Raw genomic sequence first — 21494 nt, 5'->3', positions numbered from 1 at the left:
GAGCCCTAACCATGCACAGGACCAAAGAGACCAGCAGTCCCCCCGGCAGCCCTGATGGTGCTGGGCTAGGAAACTTAGCCCCCCTCCAAACTCTCACCAGCTAGCTGCCCTCCCAGCCCACATAACCACCCAAGTGCGTGGACAGGCAGGCAGCAGTGAGGCCTTGAGAGTGAGGTTCGCCTTCCAGGCCCTCCTTCCTGCGGTGCCCTGCTCCCCCTGCAGGGTTGAGCCCAGGGCTTGCTCCCCCCCCCCATCCTTCCCAGTTCCCACCACTGGCCAACCAACCTCATGGCTGGAGGCGATGCCTCAAATCGGTGAGGCCAGGGCTGGTCCCTCCCTCACTCCCAGATCCCAGTCACTGGCTTGGTGACTGCCCCCCAACCATGGCCCTAGCCCCCCCTCCCCTCTTTACACTTGCTGGTGACTTAACTGTCACCATCAGCCAAATAGGGCCGGCTGACACTTCTTCCATATGGAAGAAGTTGGAGGGGGATGCAGTTAGGCAATGAGTCCCAACTCCTCTCACTACCCCAGTCCATCTTTATGTTACAGAAGACGGATCTTCTGGATGGCTAATCTTGAAAACCGCTCTCTTGTTGGGAGAACTTGAAAGGCTGTTCTAATAAAATAAGCATTTAGCTAATGATTTGGGGCCACTTTAATGAAAGATGACAGATTGTGACAAGACACCTTGTGTAATTTTGAAGAGCACTGATATCTGGGTGCACTCAGGAATGTTGAAATACTGTTTGTTCCTTTTAGACATCTTCATGGGCGTCTGTAACCAGCAAGAATCTTCCACCAAGTGGAGCAGTTCCAGTATCAGGCATACCTCCTCATGTTGTCAAATTACCTGCTTCACAGGTAGGTATACCTTGCTTGACTAAATGAGGCCCTTGGCTATAAAGGACCACTGGCTTTATCAATACTTGTTGTTTCAGGGGATCTTATCTCATCCTTTAGTTATTACAAGTACTAGGGGAAATGCAGTTTTTCCACCATCTGCACTTTGTTGTTGTTGCCTTGAGTGTGAACTCTCTTAGGTGATATTTCCATAACCATTTGAAGGGTTATGTGAGGGTTTTTTGCAGAAGGATCATTTCCGTCTGTTGGCTGGTGCTCACAGCATTGCTTGCTATCACCTCAAGCAGTGACCAACTTATTTTCGATAAGTTTCTTTAAATGTATATCAGTACTGTTCCAGTAAATAACCTCTTTAAAATTTTCAAGGGCATGGTTAGCAAGGCTGCCTGTGTACTTACTGCTGCTAGTAAGGGGCATGGGGACCACAATGTCCGGTATTAAACTTCCGTTACCATTTAGTTCTAGACAGGGCACCTCCACTCTTTAGTGCTTGATTGACACTTAATCTAAAGGCCATTCCCCTGCAGCTCAGCTTCTTTTTCCTTTCACCCATCTTCATTGTATGGGGTCAGGATGATTGGCCTGCTAGACATAATTTCTGTGCTACAAATACAGTCTTTTCCCTGTCTGTCACCATAGTAATCCTCCTGGTTTGTTGAGACTGGCTATATCTTTCTGGTCTGGTGCATCATTATAGCTTTTAGAAAGCACCCATGCATGGCACCATACACCATGAAAGTAGGAAAATTGTGAGTGTTCATAGGTTATATTTGAAATGTTGCCTCTATAATAGTGAGAAGTATCTTGGCTGCTTAATGACAGTTCAGTTTATTATAGAATAAATCATCTTTGGAGGGGTATTGGGTGGAGTACCTTTTCATTAATGCTTCCAGTGCAGGTTGATTTTCTGTATCTCTTCATTCAAAAAAGACAGTGGAGTGCCTGCTTTCTGCAGTCTGGCTGTTGAATATCAGTCAGTCAGTGTACCTTTACTGGCATTAAGGCTGTTGAATATTTCCAATTCCTTTTATGGCCATTAATTGTTATAGTGGTCAAGACGAATTTATTTGAGAGATAACATTGCCTGGATTCTTCATGTCCTATTTGTGCTGCTATATTTGTCTAGCCCCGTCCTGACTCCAAGCCCGAATCACAGACTCCACCACAAAGACCTCAGCGGGACCAGAGGGTGCGTGAGCAACGGACAAACATCCCCCCACAAAGAGGTCCTAGACCAAGTAAGAGACATTTAAAAATATTTCTCCCTTATTATCTAGGAATTTGAGAACAAGTAAGATAGACCTATAGTGCTTTAACTGGCCACAAGCAACATTATACTGAAACATTTAATTACTGCCAACAAAAATTTTGCTACTGTGATCCTATTATCTGTATCTAATAGTAACATCTAAAATAGACTCTGCAACAAAAGATAATATTTACAAAATAAAAACTACTCTAAATATTTCTTTCTCAAATCTTCCCAGAAACAACAGAACAGCAGCATATATTCCAAAGTTTCCATATGATTATCCCCATGCTCACATCTTCTATCCAAATAAGAAATACCTGCATAATGGGCCTTAGTAACCATTGATGGAAAAGTGTTTAGTATAACCAGCATACATGCCCTTCTGTACTGTGACACCATTAAATTACAAACATTGTGGAATAAAATTAAAGGGGATTTAGGTCATTAGTTTCTACTGAGCACCCACATTGGGTGCTCACGTGAGTGCTTCTAGAATCCAGGGATATCACTGCTAACTTGATTTGTTTTATCTAATATTTTTGTGTGGGTTAAAGCCAAACTGAACTGCAAACAGTTCAGTAACAGATCTTCTCTAATAAGACTTAGGAGCCCCTGATTAGACATATGTATAACAAAAAAAAATCTTTGTCACTCTAAAGCTTTGAGAGATTTCTGATTTAATTCCACTCTTGAGGGCTGCCCCAAGGATACAATTAGCATGCTTGATACACTATAAAGAAATTGCATTAAAGGTTTGTCAGCTGCTTCAACTATTGCATTAATCAAAACCTCAGTACCATATAATATTTTGGGAATCACCTTAGCATTAAATGCTTTGATTGCTTCGGGTACAAAATTCCTACACCGGGTATGAAAACAGCAAATGGGGAGTGAGAAAGGAGGAAGTTGTTGAAGAATCATGGAAGGGAACTCCTGGGTCATCTAGTCCAACCGCCTGCACTATGCAAAACACTCACAACCCTATCACTCATCCACGCTAACCTGCCACCCCCTTGAACCTTCATAGAATCGGCCTCTCCATCAGATGGCTAACCAGCCTCTGTTTAAAAATTTCCAAAGATGGAGAACCTACCACCTCTCGAGGAAGCCTGCTCCACTGAGAAACCGCTCTAACTGTTAAGAACTTCTTCCGGATGTTTAGACGGAATTTCTTTTGAATTAATTTCATCCCATTCGTTCTGGCCCTCCAGGGCAAGAGAGATCAACTCCGCTCCATCCTCTATATGGCAGCACTTTAAATTCTTGAAGATGGCTATCAGATCCCCTCTTAGTCATCTCCTCTCCAGGCTAAACAGACCAAGCTCCCCCAACTTTTCCTCATATGTCTTGGTCTCCAAACCCCTCGCCATCTTTGTTGCGCTCCTCAGGACACACTCCAGCTTGTCTACATCCCTCTTCAAATGTGGCACCCGAAACTGAACACAGTACTCCAAGTGAGGCCGAAACAGAGCAGTGTAAAGCGTGATCTGGATACAATGCTCCTTGTGATACAGCCCAAAATCCCATTTGCCTTTTTAGCCACTGAGTCACCCTGCTGACTCATGTTCAATGTGTGGTCTACTAAGACTCCTAGATCCTTTTTGCACATACTACTGCCAAGACAAGTCTCCCCCATCCTATATTGGTGTAGATGGTTTTTCCTGCATAAATGCAGAACTTTACATTTGTCCCTATTGAATTTCATTTTATGTAGTTTAGACCAGTTCTCGAGCCTATCAAGATCATCCTGTTTTCTGATTCTGTCTTCTGTTGTGTTTGCTACCCCTCCCAGTTTAGTATCGTCTGCAAATTTAATAAGTAATCCCCTCTGTTCCCTCATCCAAATCTTTAACCCCCCCCCCGCTCCGGAAGAGCAGGAGGAATAAAAGAGTAAGGGCAAGTGGGGAGGAGTTAGGGCGGGCCCACAAAGCGGCTCCTGATTGGGCCCCCGGAGTGTCCATCGCACGGTTCCCCATTGGCCGCTTGCCCAAGCCTCGCTTGCCCTGGCTGGGGAGTCACCGCACAGACAGAAGACGCTGCCTGCCCGGTGAGTCCTCCATCCGCCCTCCTCCCACTAGGGAAAGGAGCAGGGACGCCGCGTCGAAGATGCTGCATCCCTGCTCCTTTCCCGCCCCTGGACCCTTCCTCACAAGGCTTCTGCTGGGCCCAGCCGCTCCCTTGCTGCCACGAAGGAGTGCCTGGGCCCAGCAGAAGCCTCGCCCGCCCTACGCCGCCGTTTCCAAGCTTCTGCCAGGCCCAGGTGCTTCCTTGCGGCCGTGAGGGTGTGCCTGGCCCCGTAACAAGCCACCTGTCAGGAATCAGGCTGAGCCCAGCTTGTGGAATCCCAGGTGAAAGCGCATTCGAAATCCAACAGTCGGATGCAAATTTCAAAAGTAGCTTTATTAGGCAAAAGTCCACAGTTCGCTAAAGCATGCCAAGATCTTCCTAAGCAAAGATCTTGATAATAACATAGTACAAGGGGGACAGGTGGGGTAGTTTTAGGGCTTACCAAATAAGGGAGGGGGGCGAAGGTATTTCGGCGGGAGAGCACAGAGGTGACAAAGAAAGTCGGTTCCCAAGCGGCCAGATGGCCAGGAACCTTATCAAGCAGTTGGCACTTTGTTGAGACTTTAAGTTGTCTCCGCAAGGACACTTACAGTAAGATTGATACATTCGGATGGAGCCTCTCCCGCTGGGATAGGAAGGGAGTGAAGTTCTCAGAGGACAGGTTTATTGCTTTACGGCCTTGGCCAGAGCCGGCCAGAGCAGGCAGAGAAGTGTGAAAATATGCAGGAACGGATAGAGCCAGGGATGGCATGAATCGGGGTTCATGACACTCGCCTCCCCTTAAGGGCCCCCTCTTCCCCTCAAGCACCCGCGGTGACCGGGGTTGGGCTGGGCTTGTCCGGGAAGCGGGAGTGGAATTTGCGGAACAAGGCAGGGGCGGCGATGTCCTCTGCGTTAACCCATTCATTGTCGGAATCGGGGAAACCTTTCCAGGAAACCAAGTACTGGAGCTGTTTGCGGAAAAAACGGGAGTCGACAATGTCGGCCAGCTCGTAGTGGGTGTCCTCGCTGACCATGACTGGAGGCGGAGGACGGGACTGGGGGTGCCAAGTGTCAGACAGGGGAGCTTTCTTCATGAGGCTGACATGGAACACGGGGTGCACCTTGCGGTAGGCTTTGGGTAGGTCTACCTTTATGGTGACTTCATTTAACACCGCTACAACCTTGAAGGGGCCAACAAATTGGTAACTCAGCTTTTTACATGGCCTTCTATTCTTCAAATGTTTTGTGGAGATGTACACCTCATCCCCTACCGCATAGGCTGGGGGTCTATGCCGCTTGCGGTCTGCCCATTTCTTGAAGTTGGCTTTTGCCTTGGACAGGGCTTCAGTCACCTCCCCCCAGGCCTCTCGGACCCTGGCGGCCCACTCATCCACCCCCGGGGGGACGTCAGTAGGATCCCCCGGTGGTTTTGCCAAAGTGGGGAACGGGGGGGAGGCGTAGCTGTGCACCACCTCAAACGGGGATTTCCCCGTGCTGGAGTGCGGGGCGTTGTTGTAGGCGTATTCGGCCAGGGGCAGGAGGAAACCCAATCGTCCTGGTGGTAATTTAGGAAACAGTATAGGTACTGTTCCAGCACCTGGTTCACCCTTTCGGTCTGGCCGTTGGTGGCAGGGTGGTAAGCGAAGCTGAGCCCCCAGGATACGCTCGCCAGGCTCATTAGGGCTCCCCAGAACTTGGCAACGAACTGGGCCCCCCGGTCACTGATTACTCTTGCGGGGGAACCCATGGAGTTTCATGACGTGGGTCACAAATAGTTCCGCCAGGCGCTGCGCCGTGGGCAGACCCGGGCATGGCACGAAGTGGGCTTGCTTTGAAAACTGGTCGACTACGACCCAGATCACGGTCTTCCCCTGACTAAGGGGCAAGTCCGTGATAAAGTCCATGGAGATAATCTCCCAGGGGCGTTCCGGGACCTCCAGGGGCTTTAGCAAACCCTGGGGCTTCCCTACCCCACGTTTGTGGGACTGACAGACTGGGCAGCCCGCTACGTATTTACCCACGTCGCGGCACGCCTTCGGCCACCAGAACTGGCACCGCAGCAAGCCCCACGTCTTCAAGAAACCGAAGTGCCCAGCAGCCTTGCTGTCGTGGCACAGTTCGAGGACCTGTTTGCGGAGGGACGCACAACCGGTTTCCCTTGTACCAGACCCCCTCATGGGCACGGACCTGCGAACGGAGGTCGGCCAATTGCGGGTCGGGCTCTAGGGCCGCTCGGAACTCTGAGAGAGGCACGGGGGCAAGGCTCTCGGAGATGCTGGCGGGGGAGCTGGGTCCTTCCCCCCCTCCCCTCGGGTATGGCTGCAGGTCTGCACCAAGAGTCCCAGCTGCTTGCGGGTAAAGACTGTGTCATCCCGGGGGACTTTCCCCTCCCCCAGGTGCATGCGGGACGAGGCATCGGCCATGAAGTTCTTCCGCCCCGGGATGTGCACCAGGGTGAAATTGAACTTGGAAAAGAAGTCGGCCCACCGGATCTGTTTGGCATTGAGGGTGCGCAGTCTGCGCAGTGCCTCCAGATTCTTGTGGTCGGTCCAGACCTCGAACGGCACTTTGGACCCCTCCAGGAAATGGCGCCAGGTGGTGAGAGCGGCTTTTAGTGCCGCCGCCTCTTTCTCCCAGATCGCCCAATTTTACTCGGCCGTGGAGAATTTGCAGGAGAGGTAGGCGCAGGGCCTCAGCCGTCCCGATTCCCCCCTCTGTAGGAGGACCCCCCCAATGGCCTCGTTCGAGGCATCGACCTGCACCACGAAGGGCTTGTCGGTCTCGGGGTGGGCGAGAATGGGCTCGGAGGTGAAGAGCCGTTTGAGATGCTCGAAAGCGTTTGTACAGTCTGGGGTCCAGGGCAGCGGTGCCCCCTGACGCCCGTCCCGAGCACCCTTACCCTTGGTCTTGAGGAGGTCGGTTAGTGGAAGGGTCACCTTGGAGAACCCTGGGAGGGAAGTCCCTATAGAAATTGGCGAACCCGAGGAAGGACTGGAGCTGGCGGCGGGTGTGGGGAACCTCCCAGTCCAGCACTGCTTGTACCTTTGCCGTGTCCATCCCGATCCCCTCCCCAGATACCCGGTAACCCAAAAAGTCTACCTGTGTCTTGTGGAACTCCCACTTAGGAAGCTTGGCGTAGAGTTTGTGTTCAGCCAGGCGGCGTAGAACCTCCCGTACCATAGCAATGTGCTCCTCCTCCCCCCTGGAGTAAATCAATACGTCATCCAGGTAAACCAACCCCCCCCCCCCCCGGTACAACAGGTCATGCAACACCTCATTGATTACATTCATGAAAATGCCCGGAGAGCCGCTTAAACCGAACTGCATGACGAGATATTCGAATTGTCCCAGGGGGCTGTTGAAGGCCGTCTTCCATTCGTCTCCTTCGGCGATGCAGACCCGAAAGTAGGCATCGCGTAAGTCCAGTTTGGTGAAAATGCGCCGCTTTCCCAGCCGGCTGAGCAAGTCTTTGATTAGGGAGCAGGGGATAGGCATTGACCCGTGAGACCGCGTTGATGGCTCGATAGTCCGTGCACAGCCTGAGGGAGCTGTCCTTCTTCTTGGCGAACAGGCCATGGAGGAGGTCGCTGGCCGGATGAATCCACGGGCCAGGTTCTTGTCCACAAATGAGCGAAGTTCTCGGAGCTCGGCCGGGCTCATGTTGTAGAGCTTTGCCTTGGGTAGCTTCGCTCCGAGAACCAGTTTGATGGCGCAGTCAGTCGAGAAGTGCGGAGGGAGCTGGTTGCACTCTTCTTCAGAGAAGGCTTCAGCCAGGTCCCGGTAGCAGGCGGGGATCCCCTCGTCTGGCTCAGGGTAGAGGCCCAGCGCCCGGAGCCAAGGGTTGAGGACCGCCGGGCTGGCGGACCACGGAACCACTGTGCCCACTGGAGGGGCGTCGGGTTGGTCCTGGTACCAGAAGTGAAGTTTGCAGTTTGGGTGAGAGAAGATGAGACGCTCCTCGTCCCAGTCGATTTCAGGGCTGTGGAGGTCCATCCAGTCCATTCCCAGCAAGATGGAAAAGCCGGCGACGCGGGCCACGGTGAGCGAGAGGCACTCCCAGTGGGGGCCGAGATTCAAGGCGAGCGCATTGGTGGCATGCCAGATCGCCTCCCCCCCCCACCGGGGCCCCGTCCACCTGCCCCATGATGATCGGTTTGTCCAAGTCCTCCAGCCTCGCCCCCAAAGCTTGTGCTATACCCGGGTTCACCAGGGACGTGGAGCACCCGGAGTCCACACACACCTGGACTTCCACCCGGCTGTCGGCGTCTTCGTTGATTAGTACAGCTGGGAGGAGGATGGAGGGTAGGACTTGTCTGGGGGGCGCCAGCGTGCCGATGGGGAGGGTCCACTGAGGGGCGCTTGGCAAGACGGACCGTCCTCGTTTCCCGAGCTGTCGGAGAGCGAAGACTGGGCTGGCTCGAGAGGAGAGGTCTGTGACCCCTGACGTGCTGATAGGGGCGAGGAGCGCCCTGGGCGCCCCTTGCTTGCTGCCGGATTTGTCGGCTGGGCAGGGTCTATCGGAGGGGGGGCGCTGCTTTCCCCAATCCTGATGGGGGGTTGCCTTGACTTTAGCCAAACGGGTAGGGCACACCGTTGCTAAGTGGCCCTTGCCCCCGCACTCGTGGCACAGGCCAAGTTGCTTATGCTTCTCGTGGTCCGGGGCGGGTGTCAAGTTCGATGGAGCGGCGAGCGGCTTGGGGGCGAGGGGAAGCTTGTCCGCCCAGGAGGTCTTCAGCAGGCGTGCTGCCTCTTGGCGACCATGGTAGGCCCTGAAGTCAGCCAGGTTCGCCTCGATCACCCCCGCGGCGTCGATCCATTGCTGCAAGGTCCCCGCTATGGGGGGGGCGGTTGTAAATTCCGTTGGCGATGGGGAAATCGATGACAAAGTCCATCATCGGCCTCCCCCTGTGTTTAAGTTCAGCCAGCGCCTCCTTCGCTTTCCGTTCGTGGAAAGGGTCCCGGAAGGCCTCCTGGAGTCTGTCCCTGAAGGATGCTAAGGAGGTGGCTGCCACCGTTCCATTCTCGTATTGGCTGATCCACCATTCCATTGCCTTGCCTTCCAGGGTGCGGACTAGGTCCGCCTCATTCTGGAAGGTGTCCCCCCACTCAGCTAAGAACACATCCACCAAAATTAAGAAATAGGTGAGTCTCTCCGGAGAACCATCGAACTTCACCTTGAACCTCCATGCCCCCAGGTGTTCGTGGCGGTCCCCCCTGGTGGCCCCGTCGTCCGGGTGGGGTGGTGGCAGGGGCTGGCGAGCCGGGGAGGGTGGAGGTACAGCGGGAGGTGGAAGGAGGGGTGGTTGCCGCGGTGCCGGTTGCAGCAGCGCATCCAGCGCAGGAAGGGCATAAGGGGCCTTGCCGGAATCGTAGGGGAATCCCCCCGAGGGGGGGCTGCGTGATGGTCCCAAGCCCCTGCCGGAGGGCCCTCCAGGTGCGTGAGGGGCTGGGCTGGCGGAGTGGGGGTCCAGGTAGGCGCCTCTTCCCATGGTCCCGATAGAAATGTTCCAGGGTCCGGGGCCCGCGACTGGGAACATGATGGTGAGTCCCCTTCCCGCGAACGCCGGGGTTCTTGGCGCGAGGGGGGTTCGCTGAAAGCCGGGAGGCATCGCCCTCCGCCAGCCAGGTCCCCGCGGCATCCGGGCGGGGGAAGGTCAGCCACCGGGGCGGAGGGGGGGCCATCGTCGACGGCAGGCCTGTGGAGACGGTTCTCCCCATGGTTTCCAAAGTCCCGTACACTACCGAGGGGGTGCTGTGATGCTTGGGCTTGACAGCGGGGCCCGCAGGGGGGCGAGTAGCAGCTCGGGGAGCCAGGGCAGTAGTTGCGGCAGGCAGGGACACGGGCAGGGAGGATCGGCCCTTCGTACCCTTCTCCAATGCAAGGTGGGTGTTCCAAAGATCGCAGTAGGTTTCGGCCTGGTGGCGAAGGGCCTCGATCTCTCTCCGTTGGTCCCCTACGCGCAGCATTAGGCCCTCGAGCTCCTCCGCGGGGACGAGGTGCTGGCGTCCCTCCCGTGTGAAGTCAACCCCAACCTGGCGGCCCATCTTGACCAGGTGCTCTAGGTCCCCCGGGTCTTCGGGGACCTCTTTGTCCTCTTCTGGGTTGGATGGAGAGGGCGATTTCCCAGTCGCCCCCGTGGTGCCGTCCTCAGGACTCGGGCATGTCGGGGTCCGGTTGTCTCCGGCGTCGGGGGTTGTCGTTAGCGGCACCGTCGTCGCGCTGTCCTCAGCCCGTTCCTTGATGGGGACATGGATGATCAGGTGCTGGCGGCCCCCGTCCGGAGACTGCTCCACGATGTCTGACCCTGAATCCTCCGGTGTCGCCGCGGCCATGGGTAGCGAGGCTCTCTAGCGGATGGATTAACAGGGAGAAGTGGTTATTATCAATTTGTCAGGAATCAGGCTGAGCCCAGCTTGTGGAATCCCAGGTGAAAGCGCATTCGAAATCCAACAGTCGGATGCAAATTTCAAAAGTAGCTTTATTAGGCAAAAGTCCACAGTTCGCTAAAGCATGCCAAGATCTTCCTAAGCAAAGATCTTGATAATAACAAAGTACAAGGGGGACAGGTGGGGTAGTTATAGAGCTCACCAAATAAGGGAGGGGGCGAAGGTATTTCGGCGGGAGAGCAGAGAGGTGACAAAGAAAGTCGGTTCCCAAGCGGCCAGATGGCCAGGAACCTTATCAAGCAGTTGGCACTTCGTTGAGACTTTAAGTTGTCTCCGCAAAGACACTTACAGTATGATTGATACATTCGGATGGAGCCTCTCCTGCTGAGAAAGGAAGGGAGTGAAGTTCTCAGAGGACAGGTTTATTGATTTACGGCCTTGGCCAGAGCAGGCAGAGAAGTGTGAAAATATGCAGGAACGGATAGAGCCAGGGATGGCATGAATCGGGGTTCATGACACCACCAACCTTCTTAGGCTTCTGCTGAGCCCCAGATTCCCCAGGGCCCGGCAGAAGTCCACCTAACACACACACACACACACACACACACACACTGCTCTTCCCCCTGCCCAACCCACCTCACCTCTCCCTTAACCCTCCCTTCCCGACCCACACACACACACCTTTTACCCACACAAACGCACACGCACATACACTGCCATCTCCCTCCCACTTTCCCCCTGCCAACCCGCCCCTTCACATATACCCCTCTCGCATCCCATTCTATCTACCTCCCTGCCTGCCTTCTTCCCTTCCTTACTTCTTTCCTTCCTCCCTTTCTCCATATCCTTCTTCTCTCTCTGTCTCTCCCTCTCACTTACTTCCTCTCTTAATTCCTTGATCCCTTCCTGTTCTTCTCCCTTCTATCTATCCCTGCAAAATCCTCTTCCCCACCTTTCTCCCTACCACTCCTCCTCCCCTCTTCTACCTTCCTTCACGACATTCTTCCTCCCCACGCACTAGTGCCTGCTGTATTTCCCTTCTCAGCGGGCTTTATTTCTAGTCATTTATAAATATGTTGCACAGGTCCCTGGGGCACTCCACTTTTTATTCTTTTCCTAGAGGATGCTAAACCATTTACCAACTACCCTTTTGGTACGATCTGTCAACCACTTACCGATCTATCTGACAGAATTAAGATACATACCACATTTTACCAGCGTCAATAAGAATATCATGTGGAACATTATGAAAAGATTTATTGAAATCCAGATAAACTATGTCTACGGCATTCCCCTGATCCAGCAAGGTAGTTATTTTCTCGAAAAAGATATAAGATTGGTCTGACATGATTTGTTCTTGCGAAAACCGTGCTGAATCTTAGAAATCACAGCTCTCTGTTCTAGCTGCTCAAGGACCGAGTGTTTGATGATTTGTTCCAAAATTTTGCCAGCTACAGATGTCGAGCTGACGGGTCTATAGTTACCCGGATTCTCCTTTTTCACTTTCTTCAAGATGGGGGACAACATTAGCCTGCCCCCAGTCATCTGGCACCTCACCTGTTCTCAAAGAAGTTTCAGAAAGAAACATTTCAGCCCCCTCTTCATCATCTGTTCTAATTTGATCTTCTTGTCCTCGCAGTGGTCCTACAGTGTCCCTACTCTTTTTCTTACTTGAAATATGACTAAAGAACTCTTTTCTGCTATGTTTAGCACTTCTTGCTAGCCTAAGCGCATATGGAGCTTTAGCTTTTCTAACACTCACCCTACAATTATTGTTTACTTGTTTATACTCATCCTTGGTAGTAAGGCCTTCCGTCCATTTCCTAAATGACTTTTTGACTACTGCTTATGGAGCCACCTTGGCTTCCTTAGGCTCCTTCCATCTTTTCTTCTCAAGGGAATTGTTTATGATGGAGCCTTCAGTATTTCACTTTTAAGAAACTCTCAGCCCTCTTGGACTCCCATCTCTTTAAGTATTTCTGACCACGGGACTCTACCCAACATGCCTTTAAGTTTGTTAAAAACTGCTTTTCTGAAATCTAGATGTCTGACTACGCAAAGGTTTTCTCTTTCCCACAATTGCAAATTCCATTATCACATGGTCGCTACTACCAAGTGTGCCCGCTACTTCCACCTCATCTACTAGTTCTTCCATATTGATGAGAATCAAGTCTAAAATAGCAGAGCCCCTGGTTCCCCTCTCTACTTTCCAGGAAATTAAGCTGTCGGCAAGACAAGTTAAGAATTTAATGGAGTTTGCATTTTTAGCAGAGTTGGTCTTCCAACAGATTTCTGGTTAATTGAAGTCACCCATGATCACTGTTTCCCCCTTTTTTGAAAATTTTGTTATTTGGTATATCAGTATCTCATTTAAGTCCTCTGACTGGCTTGGTGGTCTATAGCAGACCCCCATAATAATACCACTCTCATTTCCTACTCCTTTTATATTTACCCAAATACACTCAACTCAACTCCCATGTTCGGGTACCTGTATTTCTTCACAAGTATAAAGATTCATTGCTACTCCTCCCCCCTTCTTTACTTGTCTGTCCCTTTTGAATAGATTGTACCCCTGAGTTCTAATATTCCAATTGTGAGTATTACTCCACCAAGTTTCCATTATTCCTTATTAAGTCATTTTCCCCTTCCTCTATTAGGATTACTAATTCCTCTTGCTTGTTTCCCATACTCTGTGCATTAGTGTAGAGACATCGTAATCCATCCTTCGTGTTCCCCATAGTTTTGGCTTTTGAACTTCCTTGCAAGTTAGTAGTTCCCTGTTTATGTGCCATTCCCTTTAGCTTTGAAATATTCCCATCTTCATTTCTTACCATCACACCAAGTTCTGAATTTACGTCTTGCTTCCCCTTTGGATTTAGTTTAAAGCCCTCTTCACCAGGTGTGGAAGGGTTCTCCCTAAAATAGTTTTTCCGTCCCTTGTGAGGTGCATGCCATCGCCTGATAGTAGCCCCTCATATTGATATCGTAGACCATGATCCAGAAATCCAAAACTTTCCCAGCGACACCAGTGACGTAGCCAGTCATTTACTGAATATTTTAATATCTGTGATAATATCAGATAATATTACAGTTTTGTAAAATAAACTCAACCAGGCTCTTTGAAGACTGAAAGAGAAGCCATAGGGCCAAGCATCCCAAAATATTACATACCACAAATGAAAACAAGGTTTTGTTTGGTTTTAAAAGGAAGATAAATAGGGTAAACAATTGAGACAGATCAATCTGCAATTTAAATTTGCCACATTATTTTGCTCCTTGTGCGCAGCACACTGAATGCAAATTTACCTCTATAATGATTTTCATAAACACTTGTGAAAGGTATCCTAGTTCTTATAAGAAATCATGTTCATGCCATTAAAAACCTTAAGTGAAATTTTTGCATTATGTCCTCTCTGTATTTTTAATTTAAGTGCGGGAAGGAGAGCAGAGCGATATGGAAACTAGACGGATCGTGAGGTACCCAGACAGTCACCAGCTGTTTGTTGGAAATCTTCCTCATGATGTGGATAAGTCAGAACTAAAGGACTTCTTCCAAAGTAAGTCACAGGCTTTGTTTTTCTAGTGGTGGGGCTTTGGGGATTGTGTCTAAGAATACATGTGTTTTCTTCAGAACAGTCTAATGTGTGATCAAAGAACTTGGAAATTCTCTTGCAGGTTATGGAAATGTTGTGGAACTACGTATCAACAGTGGAGGGAAGCTCCCTAACTTTGGATTTGTGGTCTTTGATGATCCTGAACCAGTTCAGAAGATCCTGGGCAATAGGGTACATTAAATTCCAACAAGTAATGTTTAAGTAATACAGGTCTTATGGGTCATATTTGAATTCTGCTAAAATTATTCATTTCACATGACGGTTTTAAGAATGCTAACTAGAATGTTGCTTGCATTTATTTTCTTCATAAAAGTGATACAGGCAAGGCTTCATATGTTCTATGCCCAGAGTTCATTTAGAAACAAAGCCCTCCCTGCTTTAGGGTAGAGCTGATGTGTTGGTGTGACTGCCATATGTTGAGCATGTTTTTAACCCTTGACTGAGCTACAACATTTAATTTGTGGTGGCGATTTGAAATCATTGTTACCAGAATGTGAAGCTTCCTATCGGCTCTGGAATGCATACTGAAACTGCAGGTGTTCGGAAGAATTGATGAAGCTCAAGTCCTTTTTGTTTTTCTTTTTAATTCATCATGACTTTGGACAAGGTTAGTTTGGTATTCAGCTGGTCCAAGGTAAGTGAAGGTATGGAAAGGGAAGTTATTCAGGTAGGAGACCTCTTGATCTATAGGAACTTTATATTACTTGGTCAAGTTTATTTAACATCAGTATCCGTTCTGTGAAATAGCACTTGTGATTAATTCAGGTTGTACTTATTGTGATAGAGTCTCTTGTGGCGCAGAGTGGTAATGCAGCCGTCTGAAAGCTTTGCCCATGAGGCTGGGAGTTCAATCCCAGCAGCCGGCTCAAGGTTGACTCAGCCTTCCATCCTTCCGAGGTCGGTAAAATGAGTACCCAGCTTGCTGGGGGGTAAACGGTAATGACTGGGGAAGGCACTGGCAAACCACCCCGTATTGAGTCTGCCATGAAAACGCTGGAGGGCGTCACCCCAAAGGTCAGACATGACTCGGTGCTTGCACAGGGGATACCTTTACCTTTACCTTACTTATTGTGATGAGTTGCTTTCCAGGTTATTGATGGCAGTTTACTGCTTTTCTCTTACAGCCGATCATGTTCAGAGGTGAAGTGCGTTTGAATGTTGAAGAGAAAAAGACACGAGCGGCCAGGGAGGGTGATCGCCGAGACAACAGACCCCGTGGGCCTGGTGGCACGCGTGGGGGGCTGGGAGGTGGGATTCGAGGGCCTCCACGTGGAGCGATGTCTCAAAAACCAGGATTTGGCACTGGAAGGGGCATCGGGCAACGCCAATGATTGATGTGATGAGACAAACCCTCCTTCCTGCAGATTTGTGAATTTCAGCCTTGGGTATCTTGGAATGTGGCCCTAGCCTGTTATAGACTGCTACGTTTGATACTATTTTGGCCCATTTTGTTTGTGTTTGGTTTTGTGTTTTTTTTTTCTAGTCCTTGTCCCAGACTCCAGCTTTGTGGAACAGTATTTCAGGAAAAAATGGGATTTTTAAAAGAACTGAACTGAATCCTTGCTTGCTGCAGACATATGGACTGGATTTTTATATATATATATATATATATATATACACACATATATATATATATACACATACCAGTGGTTTTCCCTAACAGAATGTGTGGCGCTTTTTTTGTTTTGTTTTGTTATTTTTACTGAAATGGGAAGCATTTCAGTCAGTGGAATCATCCTTTTCAGCTGCATGTGTTCAAGAGCCTAGCACTTGACAAACGTTTCAAGGGCAAGGAAAGCCGCTTATCACTTGGGAGGGGTGGGAGAGTCACCTGACCTTCCCAGCCCTGGAGCTGTTGCTGCTCGAAAATCAACATTCACCCTTTTCTCTGTGGCGCTGTAAAAAAAAAATGGAATAAAGGGTATCCATAGAATGTTTTCTTTTGGTACATGATCACGAAAAGGAATTCTCACTACTGCTTTTACCACTTACAAGGATTGTGGGATAGGTTTTAAATGTCTAGAATTTGACTCTTTAAAACACTCTTCCTGAACTTGTGAATTTTTTTTTATTGAAATAGGGAGATTTTTCATGTTTAGTTTGTATTTGTATTAAACAAAAACAAAATTGTTGTGCCTTCTATTTATCTCTCATTCCAGTCTTGGCAAATTGTTAAAAAAAATAAAAAAGTCTAGATTTGCTTTATCCAGTTTTGGAGTACGTTTAAATCTTTCAAAAGATCTGTTTTTCACCCCACCCCCATTGGTATACATATCTAGAGAGTTTCATGACTTGTTTTAATAGACTTATAGGGTATGTATTTTTAAAAGCTGTTTGAAGATGTACAGGGGCCCAGCTTTATTGACGAAGTCATTAGCTCTGAAGTGAGTGCCTTCCACACTTTGGTGATAATGGGAAATGAAACCATAAATCTTGACAGTATGCATATGATCAGTTATGTAGTGTGTTGCTGTGATGTTAATAGTCAACAATCATTAGCTTTAAAATGACATTCTAATGTGGGCTAAAAATTTTAAAATCCTAATGCTGATAAATATTCATTTTTAATGCAGTATAGTCACAGTATTGGATAAGCTATGAGACATCTGTCTTTGCTGAATGTATATAAAACAAAATAAAATGCATAACATTGTAGATGTTGCAGTGCCTGTATGGTCCTCAGCGCCATAAATCGAGTACAATGCACAGTATGAAAGGCTTCTGGATGAACTGGTGCAAGACCCTGAAGCAGACATTTTACAGTATCCCTGCAAGACTGAGCAACTGGATCTGCATTGTGTTCAAGAGCCAGAATTTGTCATTCATCAATGTTTGTCCATTTACATGAGGATGGCTGCATGTACTGGGATATACTGATCCTGGTGATGTTTCTATTATGCAGTGGTTAATGTAGCCAAATGGCAAGCCTCAAAGTCATTAAGCTGATCCTCCTTTGAACTTATAGTACACCTATGCTTTCAGTTTTGTATCTGTAGCTTGGAGAATAAGAATATCTTAAACTTGAACACTAGGGTCATATAAATTAAGCTCTAAGAACTAAAGAAAAGTCCTATGAAGAATGCCATTAGGAAGTAGTCTGTGTTGGAAAACCTAAGATTTAGTGTATTAGTATTTGAATGGAGTCTGTGCATACAGCGTATCTGGTTACGTTGAGTTCTTTAAAATTTGTCACAAATTTTAGAGCAGAATTGGAGTGCCTGACTGTAGGAAGACCACAATTTTTTTTTGTAAATGTTATGAATCTGCAAGGCTCCCTCCCCAGAAAAGCATAATATAAGTTTGTAACTTTTTGGGCAAGTATTCTTTCTACTTTACTCCATCAGTAATTTATTGCTTGGCCATATTTATGCAGCATGTAAGGGACTTTTCTGTAAGAGTGAAGTTCATTTTCTTGCTATTCATAACTGCCAGTATGTCGGTTATCCTTTCCCCTCTGCAATTGAATGATGTTGAATTGTATGCAGAACTATCTGAACCTGCTATTTTGGATGACATTAATATATACTGCCACCTCAGTAAGCAAAAAGGAGTTCACTTTGCTAGTAAAAGCAAAATACTTCTTGCCTTGACAGGTCTCTGTGCCAATGAAATTTGTGACCCTTAGCTTTGGAATGGCAGGATACAACTTCAAATGTTCAAATATATTTGATTCTGTTTGCATAACTGTAATTTGCATAATCTTTTTTTGTGGAAGTTCTCTGTATATAGCTTTATATGTTGGTGTAAATTTACACTTCAGTATCTTTGCTAGTTACTTTGCTCTCTGCTCTCAAGAATGTCTGAACTAAAACCTGAAATTGTATTTTAAATATGCTCTTGGTATGTGAAAACTCACCGCTTGCTAACCTTTTAAAAGCCAGCACTGCCTGCTGTCCTCATTGACAAATGAAGAACATAATAAGCAGGCAATAAACGCTGTGAAATTGGGGGAATAAATCTGAAATTCACTTCCTGTTGGGTTCTGGAACATTTGTGCTTGATACAGAGCAGTAGGCTATAGGAGTCATATCAAGCCAGAACTTGTTTGTTCAAGTGTCTTAAGTATGTTTATGTTCACATCCATTCTTCAACTTTTCCCTCTTGTACATTTATTAAAGTTTCTTCATATCAGTGGAAAGCCAGCAGTTTAGTGACCACTGCAATGGTACAAATGCTTAATCAGACTCTTACGTTGAGATTTTAAGTCACAGATATTACAGCCAGGATGATTTCTATCATGTAGGTAGGTAGCCATGTTCATCTGAAGCAGCAGAACAAAATTAGTGTCCAGTGGCACCTTTAAGACCCACAAAGTTTTATTCAAGGTATGAGCTTTCATGTGCGCCCACATTTCCTCAGTGAACACTGTATCAGGGGAAGTGTGCAGGCACACGGAAGCTCATGCCTTGAATAAAACTGTTGCCTTAAAGGTGCCACTAGACTCTAAATTTATTCCATCATGTAGTTTTCAATACCTTACAACTCTGCTCCAGCACAGTAGCTGCATATTCAAATACAGATTCTGACGTGAGTTGTTTTAAACCCCATCGTGTTGTGCAGTGTCTTAATTAGAACATAGCCAGGTAGAACTGGGGTTTCCTTGAGGTTAGCTTGAGGCTGGATGCATGACAATCTCCAGCTTTGAGCATTAACTTTAGTATTCTTAGTCTGGGTTCCATACATGAGGTGAAAATTGGTGTTCTAGTGGTTCAGGTTGGTCTGGATGCTCACTTCTTACTACTGCTTTGCGAGAACTTCCATTGACTGCTTTATGAGATCCTAATTCACATCCTTGATATATAGATAGATATAGACACAGATTTATAGAGATTATGGAGCTCACCTGGCAAGGCAAGGCAGATTGATGTCTTTACCCAGATGGATGGCCATGAAGCTTATTTCCCAGCCTACAAGCCTCTATCACCAGCCACAATATATCTTTAACCGCTCCTGTGGAGCGGAATAAATAAAAGAGTAAGCCCTAAGGGGGAGGAGAAAAGGTGGGCTCTGTCCAGGATAAAAACTCAGAGGGCCCAATCAGGAGCCGTGAAGCGGCTCCTGCTTGGGCCCTCCAAGTGTCAGTCCAGGGCCAAGTGGCCGATGGGGAGCTGCGGAAAGCCCAGTTCTCCATTGGCCGCTTGGCCCAGCCTCGCCTTGCCAGCCGGGGACTCGCCACACACAAGGAAAAGCAGCCTTCCCCAACAGTGAGTACTCCCACTGGCTTCCCCTCACCCAGACACACACACGCAACCCCCCTGGCTGCCGCACCATCGCTGCTTCCCCTGCGCCCACGCACTCACACTCACCAGCCAAACCCCCCTGGCCGCCCCCTCCCCAAGATTGCCCCGCCGCCACTTCCCTGCCCCCAGAGACACACATACAAAAAAACCCCTGGCTGCCCCCCCCATCGTGCCGCCGCCGCTTCCCCGCTCCCAAAGACACATGCGCACACACACCAGCCAAACCCCCCTGGCCGCCCCCCACAATCACACCGCAGCCGCTTCCCTGCCCCCACAGACATGCACACAGCCACCCACCCATCCACCGTGCTCTCCTACCCCTTCCCCCACCCCACACAGCCATGCACACACTCCTCTCTACCCCCTCTTTCCTCGTCACCTCCCCCTCCCAATTCGCCCCCCTTGTGATTCCCCCCTGTCCCCTCCCCTTTCACCTACCTCTCTGCCTGCCTTCCTTCCTGACTTCCTCTATTTCTCCATCTCCTTCCTGTCTCTGTCTCTCCCTCTCACTTGCTTCCTGTCTTTCTCCTTTACTTTCTTTCTCCCCTCTACCCATCCCTTCTTGCCCTTCTTTCTCCCTCCCATACCTCCTTTCCTCTTCTTCCTTCTTTGCCTACAGTCTGCCTCCCCATTCTCTAGCGCCCGCTGTCCTTCTACAGCGGGCTTAATTTCTAGTTTCTTAATATGTCATCTATTATTGAATCCTTGAAGGATGATGTGAATCAATGAGTAATTCGCAAGCCTTATCAGTGTTTTCTCAGACAAAAGCAGGAAGCTTTAAAAATACCAGTACAGGATCCATGGAAAAATAAGTGAAAGGTGGATTTGATCTGTTGGCAAATTGTGAATGGATTTGCAATTTACCATTGCGATACCAGAGAGAAAGAAAGGGTTCAAAGACTGGCAAAGAAGACAAAAAATGACAGAACATTTAGCCTATTTATTTATTATTGGACTTTTACCCCATCACTCTTGGGAACGACTGGTGGCGGGGAACAAAAGTTACTTTAAAACCCTATTAAAATGGGGCCTGGATCCTGCAGTAACTATCCAATTACAAAACATTTCTGTCAGCAGAATGGAATTTCCCTGACTCCCTCTACTTCAGCAGCCCCAATATTCCCTGGAATATTGTTCCTGGGGTTGTGGGCTCTCAAGTGTAGTGTAAGTTGGTACCTTGGTACGGGCAGAATTGGTTCCTTACTATTGGAAATTAACAATAGTATTTAATTATGGTACAGAGCCATTAATAGTCGTTAAAGCAGGTGATAAAGGAGTAGTTTTATACCATTATATTCAACAGACTTCACAACATTGAATGGAAATGATTTGTGAGAGTCAGCCCATGTCAGTTCAAAGTGGCTAAAGGTCTGTTGGAGGCCTTGGCATGAAAAGTACTTGTACCTTTGCTACCAGTTGTCTGCATGAGACCCATTGTCCTTTGTGGCATAATACCCAATTATTTAGCCACCAGGATATAGTAAGAGAATGATTTTGTACCTCACTTTTTACAGCTCTATGGAGGTACAAAGTGTCTTATAATTGTATAACCTTCCTCTCCCCACTATAGACACCCTGTGAGGTAGATGAGGCTGAGAGAGCTCTGAGAGAACTAACAAGGTCACCCAGATGGCTGCACGTGGAGGAATCAGACCCAGATTCTCTAGACTAGAGGCAGCTGCTCTTAACAACTACACCAAGCTGGCTCAGTAAGAAGTATTAGTATTTTTCCACCCAAAGGAGAGATGTTTTGTGTACATAGGGTCTGCCAAAAATAAAAGCAGTCCAGTCCAACATATATTGCAATAAAGAAGGTTTTGTACCGCATGGGAAGCAATCAAGTAAGATGGTTCTCAACATCTGATGTTTCTCCATGTGTCACTCCAAGGAATATAATTTTTTGCTTCACTTTTTGTAGGGTTCAGAGCAACTTTTCACATTAAAGCAATCCTGATTATGAAGTATTTTTGAGAAGTCTTCAACTGCAGACAAACTTCTAATCAGAAAAATGACTATTAGTTCATTGTTGGTCCTGATGTGCAGCCCAACATTGGGACTGCACAAGCACAGGCTTGCCTTGGAAAATGT

At 48.3% G+C, this 21494-nt stretch overlaps 1 protein-coding gene across 4 annotated transcripts in view; it reads left to right on the top strand.

Moving 5' to 3' along the window:
* The window catches only part of G3BP1 (G3BP stress granule assembly factor 1), a 67603-nt gene extending 50784 nt beyond the window's left edge, over positions 1-16819 (top strand). For 3 of the 4 annotated variants that reach the window (XM_077326510.1, XM_077326508.1, XM_077326511.1), the window contains exons 8-12: positions 763-864; positions 1991-2102; positions 13984-14109; positions 14207-14337; positions 15291-16819. In XM_077326510.1, the coding sequence (XP_077182625.1) occupies positions 763-864; positions 1991-2102; positions 13984-14109; positions 14207-14337; positions 15291-15497 (678 nt within the window). In that variant the 3' untranslated portion in view covers positions 15498-16819. The remainder of the gene's footprint in view (positions 1-762; positions 865-1990; positions 2103-13983; positions 14110-14206; positions 14338-15290) is intronic. The other variant, XM_077326509.1, reaches the window with a different exon arrangement.
* The last annotated feature ends 4675 nt before the right edge of the window (positions 16820-21494 follow it).

This window comes from Paroedura picta, chromosome 3, assembly GCF_049243985.1.
Source record: "Paroedura picta isolate Pp20150507F chromosome 3, Ppicta_v3.0, whole genome shotgun sequence".
Classification (NCBI taxonomy): Eukaryota; Metazoa; Chordata; class Lepidosauria; order Squamata; family Gekkonidae; genus Paroedura; species Paroedura picta.
Note: the sequence above shows the minus strand (reverse complement) of the source record. Positions and strands in the feature narration are given on the sequence as shown.